The sequence below is a fragment of the Chrysemys picta genome, chromosome 16 (assembly GCF_011386835.1).
Source record: "Chrysemys picta bellii isolate R12L10 chromosome 16, ASM1138683v2, whole genome shotgun sequence".
Lineage (NCBI taxonomy): Eukaryota > Metazoa > Chordata > Testudines > Emydidae > Chrysemys > Chrysemys picta.
In genome coordinates, this window is record NC_088806.1 from 15,059,748 (window position 1) to 15,073,540 (window position 13,793).

At 50.5% G+C, this 13,793-nt stretch overlaps 1 protein-coding gene across 2 annotated transcripts in view; it reads left to right on the forward strand.

Moving 5' to 3' along the window:
* ROBO4 (roundabout guidance receptor 4) overlaps positions 1 to 13,793 on the forward strand; it is a 97,065-nt gene that overhangs the window by 16,543 nt on the left and 66,729 nt on the right. Inside the window, exon 1 of one of the 2 annotated variants that reach the window (XM_065570599.1) lies at positions 408 to 706. The exons of the other annotated variant lie outside the window; for it this stretch is intronic. Within the exon in view, the coding sequence (XP_065426671.1) occupies positions 643 to 706 (64 nt within the window). The 5' untranslated portion in view covers positions 408 to 642. Of the gene's footprint in view, positions 1 to 407; positions 707 to 13,793 lie in introns of those variants that run through there. 2 annotated transcript variants of the gene reach the window in all.

The window sequence follows — 13,793 nt, forward strand, 5'->3', positions numbered from 1 at the left end:
AAGCTCAACGGTAGAATTAAAAGCAGTTCCAGCCTGGGACTGGCACCCTGGTAAATGCCTGTCTGTCTGTCTGGAGTGCAGCAAATGCTCCTGCTTGTTTAGTCTGGCAGACCAGGGATCCGGGGAAGGGTGGAGCAGAGAAGAAACCTACTCTCATTTTGCGCCCGCTCGTTTAGACAGGGACATGGGCTGTAAATACAACCGGGCCTGGGGCTGGGGGCTGCGGGCGGGCAGCTAGTCATCTATAAAAAAAGAGAATTCCTACGGCAATGGGCTTGTTTGTCTGCGGCGCTGGCTTGGCAGGGGCGGATCCCAGCTCTCCTGCCATGCAGCAGGAAACAGGAAGGTTTGTGCTCCCCCCCTCCTGCCTGCGCTCTGACGAGGGCTCATTAAACAGCCCTATTTTCAAACTGAAGTTGCAGGCAACAAAGCTGGAGTTCACATACACTCCCCTCCACTCAGCAAACAGGCGCCAGCCTGCACCCGGCAGGGAGAGGAGCCTTCTGAGGTGTGTGGGGGACAAACCGGTGGGAGCTGCAGAACCTCAGGCCCAGGTGCAGCGCAGCAGCTAAGGGGCGAGTGAACAGGTTCACCCTTCGCCTCGAGTCCATCTGCACCGACCGTCCCAGCGACTGGGAGAGCATGGCAGCACCGCGGATTGCACTGCAGAGGCTCCTGCTGGGTGCAGCCTTGCTGCAGCTGGAAGGTGAGTTCATTCCCAGGGCCAGGCCCCTGGCACTGTCCTTGTGGCGGGTTATAGCCAGCAGGGCTGACCGGGGCAGGCAGGGACAATCTGTTACTTTCCTTCTCCGCACTGTCTGCGGGTAAGATGGGAACCCCCTGCCTTAGAACTCCTGCTGGTGTCCTTGGAGGAGCGAGTGCTCGCACTGCCCGTGGCGAGCTATTTCCTACGGCTTGGAATTGCCTTTTCCCTGAGATCGGCACAAGAGAGCCGGGCAATGTGCAGTGGCCACCGGGTGTGGCCGGGGGAGGACAGTCTGCCAGGCTGGGGTTGTCTTGAACCCTGTTTTATTGGAGGTTCTTTCCCATGTAGCACAGCTCCTGGGTCCGGCCCATCAGCCGGTTGCTGAGCAGCTCCGAACACCAGAGCAGACCAACCAGGGAAACGCTGATTCCTTGGGACGGAGCTGTTGTCTTGCCTCTTTCCATTTCTTTTGTGCATCTCAAACTGCGAGTGCCTCGAGGTCAGAGGCTGCTTTTCTCGATCTGCATCGCTCTGTGTTCAGCTCAGGTGCCAATGCTGGCAGCGCAGTGCTCTAAGCGCTGAGCTGGGGTGCAGCTGTGTCTGCCTGGGGTCGGCACAGACCCACCAGCCGGCTCAGTCTCTGCTCACAGAGGTGGCAAAGCCGCTTTTTGTCCCTTCCCAGGCGGGTGAAGGAAGCATTGGAAACACTTAGACAGAGCGGTTCTGGAACTCTGAATAGGGACAATGCAGCTTTGAGTCACTGCAAATTATCCTCTTTCACACGGGCTCGAAATGTTCCCAACGGCCAAGCTCCCACCGCTGCCCTGGCTGGTGTCGCTGAGCATTCGCTCCAGGGGTCGGACCCTGCAGCTACTGTACAGAACGGAGAGTAATTCCCAGACAAAAGCGCCTTCATTTCCTGCAGTTAGGGCTGTAAACAGGAATCGGGAGCGAGACGGGAAAGAAAGCAGAATGCAGCATTGGTGTGTTTTAAAATAACATAAACAGCTGAAAAGGAGGAAATTCAAAGTTAATGTTACACAGACACGCACACACACAAACCTACAACAACATGGAAATGCTGAGTCCAATACCCTTAACTCTGCCCTTGTAGTGCCGGCACCTCGCCTAAGGCAAGTGCTTCCCAAATTTTTCATTCTTGCAGCCTCCTCGTCACCCATTGCTGGTGTGGCCGGGCTCTACTGAATCCCACGCCGTGCGGTGAACACACCCAGACCAGCCCTGGTGCATATAGCAGCTTGCTCATGTTCTGCAGCAGAATGCAATAACAAATGTAACATTTCACCTTCTGCCATGTCAACCATTTGTCTGATGTTCCTGGTTCTGTTCCCGCCACCCTTGTTCATGCCAAGCTCCCTACTCTTAAGACAGTCCCTGGGACACCAGGCCTTGTAGTGTTGTCACCCGTCTGAGTTTTACCCGGACACTCCGGTTTTTGGCTTCTGTGTCCAGGTGCCATTTAGGGTTGCCAGGTTTCGACCAGAAAGGCCAGTTGAAAAGGGGACCTGGCAGTGTCCAGTCAGATGTACTGACCGGACACCAAAAGTCTGGTTACCACAGGGCGGGGGCAGGCGCCAGGTCATTAACCTGTGCCAGTCCCTGCTCAGCCAGGGCCACCACCTACCTGCAGGCAGGCTCTTTGTCAGACTGCAGCAGTGCCTGTCCAAGCCCCGGAGCAGAGGGAGCCAAGCGATGAGGGGAGAGGGAGAGGAGTGAGCCACGGGGGCGGGGCCTTGGAAGAAGAGGCAGAGAAGGGGTGGGACATGGAGGAAGAGGCAGAGAAGGGGCATGGCTTTGGGGGAAGAGGTGGTACAAGGGCGGGGCCTTGGGGGGAAGAAGTGGGGGGGGCTTCGGGGGCCAGTTACCAGCAGTTGGAAAGGTGGCAACAACCCTAGCCCTGTAAGGAAGGAATGCTCACATGTTAGTGGCAGGATCAGATCCCATGTCTCTGGTACTGACATGGCCCCATTGTCATGGGATTGGAGTGCTGGATAGATTTGGCTGGATTTATCCACACAAACCCCATGATCTAGGGCAGTGATGTGAACCCCCATTACCCTGGTGAACTAGCTTGCTCTCTGTGTTAGGGTTTTGTCCTGCCACCCATCACTGGAGTACCTGAACGCCTTCCAGGGGAAAATCACTAGCAAAGTCCCTAGTGGACTCCATGGAGGCTCTGGCATTTCTCCCTTTACAGGGCCAGAGCAGAGCTCTGCTTGGGACAGAAGTTTCTGTTTGTTTGGGCTGAGGAAGAGGAGGGCCTAGAGTCACACAGGAAGCCTGGGGGAAGCAGGGACTTGACTCCGGTTGTCTCTGTGGCAGGCTAGTGCCCAAAGCACTGGCCCAGCCTTCTTCTCCTCTAACTGTGGGGCATGCTTCAGTTTCTTTGATCCCCCAGCAGTTCCCTGCTCTCTTGGCATCACCCAGCACCCTTCTCACCTGGGCTGAGGCCTCTGGGATTTTGCAGCTCTACCTGACGCTAGGTAAGAAGCCTCAACAGTGTCCCCGGGAGCAGAATGGATCCCGGTGCCAGATTCTTGCTGTCCAAGTGGGTACGAAAGCCCCCCACTCCCCCATCAGGCCTCCACAGAAACTGCCACAGTTCCGGTGGGCAGGGTGGTCCCTGCGGCAAGCTGCAGGCCAGGCAGTGGGGTCAGGCTGAGGGCTGATGGCTGCCAGAGCTGGCTGAGAGCACACGGCGCTCTACACCGTGTGGGAGAGCTACTGCTCTGGTTTGTGCACCTTGGAGCCCAGCTGCAGCCAGCTCCAGTGTCACCTCCACCGCATCACACCCAGGGCTCAATCTCACCCCAGGGTCTGCAGGTTGTATGGCCCTCGTTGGGTCCTCACGGAGCCCAGGCACTGCAGGGATGTGCAGTCACGGGGGCACATCCCTGTCCTGCTCTTTGGCACTGTGGGCTTTTAGTGACTGCTGCGTGTAGCTGGACTTTCAGAAAGCCTTTGATAAGGTCCCTCACCTGAGGCTCTTAAGAAAACTCAGCTGTCATGGGATGAGAGGGCAGGTCCTCTCATGGACTGGTAACTGGTTAAAAGACTGGAAACAAAGGGTAGGAATAAATGGTCAGTTTTCACAATGAAAAAAGATAAATAGTGGTGTCCCCCAGGAGTCTGTACTAGGACCTGTGCTGTTCAACATAGTCATAAGTGATCTGGGAAAATGGGTAAAGAGTGAGGTGGCAAAGTTTGCAGACGATACAAAACTACTCAAGATAGTTAAGTCCCAGGCAGACTGCAAAGAGCTACAAAGGGAGCTCACAAAACCGGGTGACTGGGCAACAAAATGGCAGATGACATTCAGTGTTGATAAATGCAAAGTAATGCACATTGGAAAACATAATCCCAACTATACATATACAATGATGGTCTAAAATAGCTATTACCACTCAAGAACGAGATCTTGGAGTTGTTGTGGATAGTTCTCTGAAAACATCCACTCAATGTGCAGTGGGAATCAAAAAAGCGAACAATGTTAGGAACCATTAGGAAACGGATAGACAATAATCCAGAAAATTTCATAATGCCACTATATAAATCCATGGTACTTTTGAATACTGTGTGAAGATGTGGTCGCCCCATCTCAAAAAATATATATTAGAATTGGAAAAGGTGCAGAAAAGGACAACAGAAATGATTAGGGGTATGGAACAGCTTCCATATGAGGAGAGATTAAAAAGGCTGGGAATGTTCAGCTTGGAAAAGAGATGACTAAGGGGGATATGATAGCAGTCCATAAAATCATGACTGGTGTGGAGAAAGTGAATAAGGAAGTGCTATTTACCCCGTCACATAACACAAGAATCAGGACCCATAATGAAATGAATAGACAGCAAGTTTAAAACAAACATAAGGAAGTATTTCTTCACACAATGCATAGTTAACCTGTGGAACTCGTTGCCAGGGGACATTGCAAAAGCCCAAAGAATAACTGAGTTAAAAAAGGAATGAGATACGTTCATGGAGGATAGGTCCATCAATGGCTATTAATCAAGATGGGCAGGGATGCAACCCTATGCTCTGGGTGACCCTAAACCTCTGACTGCCAGAAGCGGGGACTGTATGACAGGGGATGGATCACTCGATAAATTGCCCTGTTCTGTTTATTCGCTGTAAAGCACCTGGCACTGGCCATTGTTAGAAGACAGGACACTGGGCTAGATGGACCATTGATCTGTCCCAGTCTGGCCGTTCTTATGTTCTGTTCTAATATTATGGCCCTTGTGTGCATCTCCAGCAGCTGCAGACACAACCTCACATCCCCTTCACCAGTAAGGACCTGCCCATGTTTATATATACATTCAGATTCCAAGGTGAAGAACAAATCCCATGATTCCCCTGACCTGGCCCCACCCTCAGGGCCCTGGTGCAGGGAGGCAATGGCCCAGCACATCACAGTCCAAGGCCCCACATCCAGAAATGTGGGGGAGGGGAGGGACAGTCAGAGGATGCCAATGCGGCTCAATGGAGGGGCCTTCTCCACCACCACAGGAAAAGTGGATTGGGGCTCCATCGCAGCGCTCTGGCAGCATCAGGAAATGTGACCTGCTCCTACACTAAGACCCCTTTTCCTGTCAGCATGGGGCCTTGGCGTGGCTGAGAATCAGGCCCAGAGTGACTTGGCTGGGAGGGTGGTACTACTGCACTGGGCCTGGCATGAATGCCTGGTTCTGAGCCTGGACACTGGGCACGTCACCTAACCCGTCTGCTGACCAGGCAGGGTGTTAACAACTCTCCAGACCTCGCAGGGGTTGGGCAGTCTGGCTAAGTGGCCTGCACAGTGTAGTGGATGTGCAGTATTATTAGAAAAGGCAGTCAGCAGCCCAGGGGTTGGGCTAGAGTCAGCAAGTGCTGGCTTCCAGCCCTGGGCTCACTGCTGCGCACCATCTGACCTCTGCTGCTCTGTGCTGTTGTGATTGGGGAGACCCGTCCCCTGGTTCACTGACTACTACAGCAGCCTCGGTGCCTTGTGCATGCCAAAGGGTAGGATATGGAATGACACATCCCAATGAGGGGCTTTCTGGATAATGGGATCTGTCAGTGGATAGTTGGAAGTTGATAGTAATTAATATAAATCAGAAGTTAGGAACTGTAGTAAATCGATAAGGGAAGCAAAGGGACACAAGGAAAAATCTATAGCCAGCAGAGTTAAGAACAATCAATATAAGCTTACAGAAAATAGATCCTATCAAATTAACAATATCTTTTTTTGATGAGACTGCAAGTGATAAAGGTAACAGTGGTCATGGGATATACTTAGACTTCTGTAATGCATTTCACTTGGCACCGCACAACATTTTGATTAGAAAACTAAAACAATTTACAATTAACATGGCACATATTAAATGGATTAAAAGTTGGCTATCTGATAAGTCTCAAAATGTAACTGTAAACAGGGAATCATCATCAATTGGGTATGTTTCTAGTGGGGTCCCGCAGGGTTCGGTTCTTGGCCCAACACTATTTAACATTTTTATCAATGACCTGGAAGAAAACATAAAATCATCACTGATAAAGTTTTCAGATGGCACAGAAATTGGGGGACTGATAAATAATGAAAAGGACAGGTCACTGATTCAGTGTGGTCTGATCACTTGGTAAGTAGGTGCAAGCAAATAATATACATTGTAATACAACTAAATGTAAATGTGTGCATTTAGGAATCAAGACAGTAGGCCATACTTACAGGATGACTCTGTCCTGGGAAGCAGTGACTCTGAAAAATATTTGGGGGTCATGGTGGATAAGGGGGAGGGATAGCTCAGTGGTTTGAGCATTGGCCTGCTAAACCCAGGGTTATGAGTTCAATCCTTGAGGGGGCCATTTGGGGCATAAATCTGTCTGGGGATTGGTCCTGCTTTGAGTGGGGGGTTGGACTAGATGACCTCCTGAGGTCCCTTCCAACCTGATATTATATGAATCAGCTGAACGTGAGCTCCCAGTGCAACGCTGTGGCCAAAGAGCTAATGTGATCCTGGGATGCATAAACAGGAATCTCAAGTAGGATTAGAGAAGTTATTTGACCTCTGAATTTGGCCCTGGTGCTACTGCTGCTTAGAGTCCTGTGTCCAGTTCAGTTCTGTGCTCACAATTCAAGAAGGATGGTGATAAATTGGAGAGGGGTCAGAGAGGAGCCACCAGAATGATTAAAGGATTAGAAAACCTGCCTTATAGTGAGAGACTCAAAGAGCTCAGTGTATTTAGCTTAACAAAGAAGGTTAAGGGGTGACTTGATCACAGTCTATAGGTACCTACATGGGGAACAAACATTTACTAACGGGCTCTTCAGTCTAGCAGAGAAAGGTCTAATGTGATCCAATGGCTGGCAGCTAAAGGCAGACAAATTCGGATTGGAAATGAGGCGTGAGTTTTTAACGGTGAGAGTCATTAACCTTTGGAATAATTTACCAAGGATCGTGGTGGATTCTCCCTCACTGACAAGTGACAATGTTGAAATCAAGATGGGCTGTTTTTTCTCAAAGCTCTGCCCTAGGGATTATCTGGGGCAGGTGTCTGGCCTGTGCTGTACAGGAGGTCAGACTAGCTGTAGCCGCTTTGGTCCCGAGATGGGTTGTAATTGTTTGTGCTACCCCGCATGGGTTCTGGTGAGGGGTACATGTACATCATGAATCGAGCTCTCTGGTGACCTGCTGACAACAGCCGCCCCAGTGCTGTTCAGACACGACCCCACGGGCAGTGAGGCCAGGCCCCTAGCCTCGCTGTAACCCTGCCCTGGCTGGGCTGATGCCAGGGGGTGGGTCCGGGACGCGTCCTTGCGTTGTGTCAGGAGGGGCCTGTGCTCCTGGGGAGGGATCTCACCCAGGGATCAATGGCCCCTGGTTTGTTTTCTGGAGCCTCCCCCCGTGCTCTGGTTCTGTGGGGCTGTGCGCCATTCACTGCCTGTCAGGGCTGTTCTCCAGGCAGGACAATGCTGCGATTGTGCAGCCCTGCTCCCAGGGCGGGTCACTTTCTGCAGACACATTCACATGGAAAAGTTTCCTGACAAAGAGGGAAGGAGAGAAAAGCTGGAGGCGAGAGGGGGGGACGGACACCAGCCCCCAGGGGAGAGCACCCTCAGCCAGGGACTCCGCACAGCCGCTGAGGAGTGCAGCTCCCATTTGGAAACCAGGACTCGGTGGTCACAAACCCCGTCCTGGCCACTCTCTGACACTTGACTTGCCATTTTCGGAGCAGTTTTGCTTCCACGGAGCTGGGGCCCAGCAGAGAGAGGATGGCAGCCCCAGGCCAGCCGGACGGGGAGGGCGTGGGCCTGTCCAGTGAACTACACAAACCCTATGCCTTGGGCTCCCCCTCTGGCCCAGCTCGCCGCGAAGCCTCTGTCTGTTCTCCTTCTGCAATAGCTTTTGGGGCATACGTAGCGCATGACAGCAGTGGGGCCACTGACTGTCCCAGGCACAGCGCAGTGTTGTCCCGGCAGTACCACGCGGCTCCCCGACACCAGCCCAGGCCCCAGGACAGCCACACGGGCCAGTGAGCCCACTGCAAGCCGCGTCCACTGCATGCGAACCAGACACTGTCGGCTGGAGGAGAGGGGCTAAGAGGCCGTGGGGTGCTGAGCGGAGGAAGGGACTGGTGCTCCAGGAGCTCAACCATTGGCTTGGGGCGCTAAGTGCTACTCCTGGGGGTGGCAGAGTCACTCTGTTAGCCTTTCTGAGTGCTAGTTTCCTGACCGTCCCCGGGGAAGGGGATTGACGTGCAGCGCCTCCAGGGCTGCCTGTACTTAGCAAAGGGTTGTTAAGGGCTGCAGGTGTCAGCGGCAGGAATGGAGCCCATTGCTGGCCCCTGTGCTGGGCCCTGTCCACTAGACCATGCTGCCCCCAGGCCACTAGCGCTGGGCAGTGGCAGTGCACGTGGATTTGTTCCCACCCACTGTGAACGCTTTTCAACCTCCCCATTCTGCCGAAAATCAAAACCTCATTAAAGGAACTGGCAAAAACCTGCTCAACTTTAGGGGTGGGGCTGTGACCATGGATGCGAACAGCGCCACCTGCTGGCTAACCACCCCCATTCACTGCACTCACATCGCATACTGCTACTCACCGGGGAGCCCATGCCTTGGGACGCGGGGCTGCCCTCCAGCTGCCCAGCCAGCAGAGGGGGAGAAGAGATGCTTCTTGCCCAGAGGCAGAGAGGAGGCCAGCAGCAATGGGCAAAGGACAGCAGTTCCCCCCCAGCGTCAGCCCCCTCCCAGGCCAGCGCCTCTCTGCGATGTAGGGACTACGCTACAACAAAGCCGCACCTGGATCTGCGCGAGAGGGGACAGAGACTATAGAGCAGTAGGAAGGCAGCAGCGGTGCTGGCTTTCCCCAAGGTGGGAGCTGCAGCCCCAGGGGAGGTGACCCACTGTCCAGCATCACCATGTCCTACTGCCATCCCCCAACACATACACTGGACTCACCCCCTGGTGTCAGCCCAGCCAGGGCAGGGTTGCAGCGAGGTTGGGGCCTGGCCTCACTGCCCGCGGGGTGGTGTCTGTACAGCACTGGGTCGGCTGGTCTCCCAGCTGGTGTGACTCAGCATTGCTCCAGGGGGGCCAGCGAGCTGCCGGCAGCCCAGGAACTGGTGTGTATGACTTGCATGGCTGTAGCTAATTCCGGGCAGGGGAGAGCCGGCCCTCTTGTGCATTGCTCTTTTTTCTGTGCCAGTGGCCAGTGGACCTAGTGCTAATACGAGCAGAGACAGAGGCTTTGCTGCCTGGCTCGTCCGTGCAAAGGGAAACCAGCCAGAGGGAAGCTGGGGAGGTGTTAGAGATGGCCACAGACAGCACTGTCAGGTGGGGACTCCCCATGCTAATGTTGGGTTTTAACTCCCACCCAGGACTCGCCCCAACACCGTTCTCAGCTGTATCAGCAGCAGTCACCTTGGTCGGCCAAACACAGCCCTAGCGGCCCCAGCCACCGTTCAGGCACAGAGTCATAGAATCATAGAATATCAGGGTTGGAAGGGACCTCAGGAGGTCATCTAGTCCAACCGCCTACTCAGAGTAGGACCAATCCCCAACTAACTCATCCCAGCCAGGGCTTCGTCAAGCCTGACCTTGAAAACCTCTAAGGAAGGAGATTCCACCACCTCCCTAGGTAACCCAGTCCAGTGCTTCACCACCCTCCTAGTGAAAAAGTTTTTCCTAATATCCAACTGAAACCTCCCCCACTGCAACTTGAGACCATTAGTCCTTGTTCTGTCATCTGGTACCACTGAGAACTGTCTAGATCCATCCTCTTTGAAACCCCCCTTCAGGTAGTTGAAAGCAGCTATCAAATCATAAGAATGGCCATACTGGGTCAGACCAAAGGTCCATCAAGCCCAGAATCCTGTCCTCTGACAGTGGCCAATGGCAGGTGCCCCAATGGGAATGAACAGACAGGTTATCATCAAGTGATCCATCCCCTGTCACCCAATCCCAGCATCTGGCAAACAAAGGCTAGGGACACCATTCCTGCCCATCCTGGCTAATAGCCATTGATGGACCTATCTAGCTCCCTTTTGAACCCCGTTAAAGTATTGGCCTTCACAACACCCTCTGGCAAGGAGTTCCAGAGGTTGACAGTGTGTTGCGTGAAAAAATACTTTCTTGTGTTTGTTTTAAACCTGCTACCTATTAATTTCATTTAGTGGCCCCTTGTTCTTGTATTATGAGGAGTAAATAACACTTCCTTATTTGCTTTCTCTATACCATTCATGATTTTATAGACCTCTATCATATCCCCCCTTAGTCGCCTCTTTTCCAAGCTGAAAAGTCCCAGTCTATTAATCTCTCCTCATACGGAAGCTGTTCCATACCCCTAATCATTTTTGTTGCCCTTTTCTGAACCTTTTCCAATTTAAATATATATATTTTTGAGATGGGGCAACCACATCTGCATGCAGTATTCAAGGTGTGGGCGTACCATGGATTTATATATAGGCAATATGATATTTTCTGTCTTATTATCTATCCCTTTCTTGATGATTCCCAACATTCTGTTCACTTTTTTGACTGCCATTGCACATTGAGTGGATGATTTCAGAGACCTATCCACAATGACTCCAAGATCTTTTTCTTGAGTCGCCCAGTTTTGTGAGATCTTTTTGTAGCTCTTCACAGTCTGCCTGGAACTTAATTATCTTGAGTAGTTTTGTATCATCTGCAAATTTTGCCACCTCACTGTTTACCCCTTTTTCCAGATCGTTTATGAATATGTTAAATAGGAATATGTTAAATAAGACTGTCCCCTGGGGGACACCACTATTTACCTCTCTCCAGTCTGAAAACTGACCATTTATTCCTACCCTTTGTTTCCTATCTTTTAACCAGTTACCAATCCAGGAGAGAACCTTCCCTCTTATCCAATGACAGCTTATTTTGCTTAAGACCCTTTGGTGAGGGACCTTGTCAATGGCTTTCTGAAAATCCAAGTACACTATATCCACTGGATCTCCTTTAACCAAATGCTTGTTGACCCCTCAAAGAATTCTAGTAGATTGGTAAGGCATGATTTCCCTTTACAAAACCCATGTTGACTATTCCCCAATAATTTATGTTTATCTATGTGTCTGACAATTTTGTTCTTTACGATAGTTTCAACAAATTTGCCCGGTACTGAAGTGAGGCTTACTGGCCTGTAGTTGCCGGGGTCACCTCTGGAGCCTTTTTAAAAATTGGCGTCACATTAGCTATCCTCCCATCATTTGGTACAGAAGCCGATTTAAATGATAGGTTACAGATGACAGTTAGTAGTCCTGCAATTTCACATTTGAGTTCCTTCAGAACTCTTGGGTGAATACCATCAGGTCCTGGAGACTTATTACTGTAAAACCGCCTCTAATGACACTCAATTTGGGACAGTTCCTCAGATCTATCATCCAAAAAGAATGGCTCAGGTTTGGGAATTTCCTTCACATCCTCAACAGTGAAGACTGATGCAAAGAATTCATTTAGTTTCTCCTCAATCCCCTTATCATCTTTGAGTGCTCCTTTAGCATCTCGATCGTCCAGTGTCCTCACTGGTTGTTTAGCAGTCTTCCTGCTTCTGATATATTTAAAAGATTTTTTGTTATTTCTTTTGGAGTCTTTGGCTAGCTGTTTTTCAAATTCCTTTTTGGTCTTTCTAATTATATGATTACACTTCATTTGCCAGAGTTTATGCTCTTTTCTATTTACGTCCTTAGGATTTATCTTCCACTTTTTAAAGGATGCCTTTTCGCCTCTCACTGCTTCTTTTACTTTGTTGTTTAGCCACGGTGGCACATTTTTGGCTCTCTTACTATGTTTTTTCATTTGGGGTATACATTTAAGTTGAGCCTCTATTATGGTGTCTTTAAAAAGTTTCCATGCAGCTTGCAGTGATTCACTTTTGGCGCTGTACCTTTTAATTTCTGTTGAACTAACCTCCTCATTTTTGTGTAGTTCCCCTTTCTGAAATTAAATGCTACAGTGTTGGGCCGCTGTGGAGTTTTCCCCGCCACAGGGTTGTTAAATGTAATTATATTCTGGTCACTATTACCAAGTGGTCCAGCTATATTTACCTCTTGGACCTGATCCTGTGCTCCACTCAGGACTAAATCAAGAATTGCCTCTTCCCTTGTGGGTTCCAGGACCAGCTGCTCCAAGAAGCCGTCCTTAATGGTGTCAAGAAACTTTATCTCAGCATCCCTTCCTGAGGTGATATGTACCCAGTCAATATGGGGATAGTTGAAATCCCCCATTATTATTATTTGCTTTTTTATTTTAATAGCCTCTCTAACCTCCCTGGTCAGGTGGTCTGTACTATAGCCCTACTGCTATATTCTTATTTTTCAAGCATTTAATTACTATCCATAGAGATTCTATAGTACAATTTAGTTCAATTAAGATTTTCACTTCATTTGATTCTACACTTTCTTTCACATATAGTGCCACTCCCCCACCAGCACAACCTGTTCTGTCCTTCCGATATATTTTGTACCCTGAATCCCCCCTCATTCTTCTCTTCTGCAGACTAAACAATCCCAGTTCCCTCAACCTCTCCTCATAAGTCATGTGCTCTGGCCCCCTAATCATTTTTTTTGCCCTCCACTGGACTCTTTCCAATTTTTCCACATCCTTCTTGTAGTATGGGGTCCAAAACTGGACACAGTACTCCAGATGAGGCCTCACCAATCCCAAATAGAGGGGAATGATCACGTCCCTCGATCTGCTGGTAATGCTCCTACTTATATAGCCCAAAATGCTGTTAGCTTTCTTGGCAACAAGGGCACACTGCTGACTCATATCCAGCTTCTCGTCCACTGTAACCCCTAGGTCCTTTTCTGTAGAACTGCTGCCTAGCCGCTCGGTTTCTAGTCTGTAGCAGTGCAGGGGATTCTTCGTCCTAAGTGCAGGACTGTGCACTTGTCCTTGTTGAACCTCATCAGATTTTTTTGGGCCCAATCCTTTAATTTGTCTAGGTCCCTCTGTATGCTATCCGTACTCTCCAGCGTATCTACCACTCCTCCCAGTTTAGTGTCATCTGCAAACTTGCTGAGGGTGCAGTCCACACCATCCTCCAGATCATTAATGAAGATATTGAACAAAACTGGTCCCAGGACCGACCCTTGGGGCACTCCGCTTGATACCGGCTGCCAACTAGACATGGAGCCATTGATCACTACCTGTTGAGCCCGACCATCTAGCCAGCTTTCTGTCCACCTTATAGTCCATTCATCCAGCCCATACTTCTTTAACTTGCTGGCAAGAATACCGTGGGAGACTGTATCAAAAGCTTTGCTAAAGTCAAGGAATAACACATCCACTGCTTTCCCCTCATCCACAGAGCCAGTTATCTCATCATAGAAGGCAATTAGGTTAGTCAGGCATGACTTGCCCTTGGTGAATCCATGCTGACTGTTCCTGATCACTTTCCTCTTCTCAAAGTGCTTTAAAATGGATTCCTTGAGGACCTGCTCCATGATTTTTCCAGGGACTGAGGTGAGGCTGACTGGCCTGGCATCTCCTTCCCCTGGATCTGTGGCTGAGGCCTCTGTGCAGCATGGTGGGCTCATGGGACCAAGAGCTCAGGCTGCTTCTTGGGCT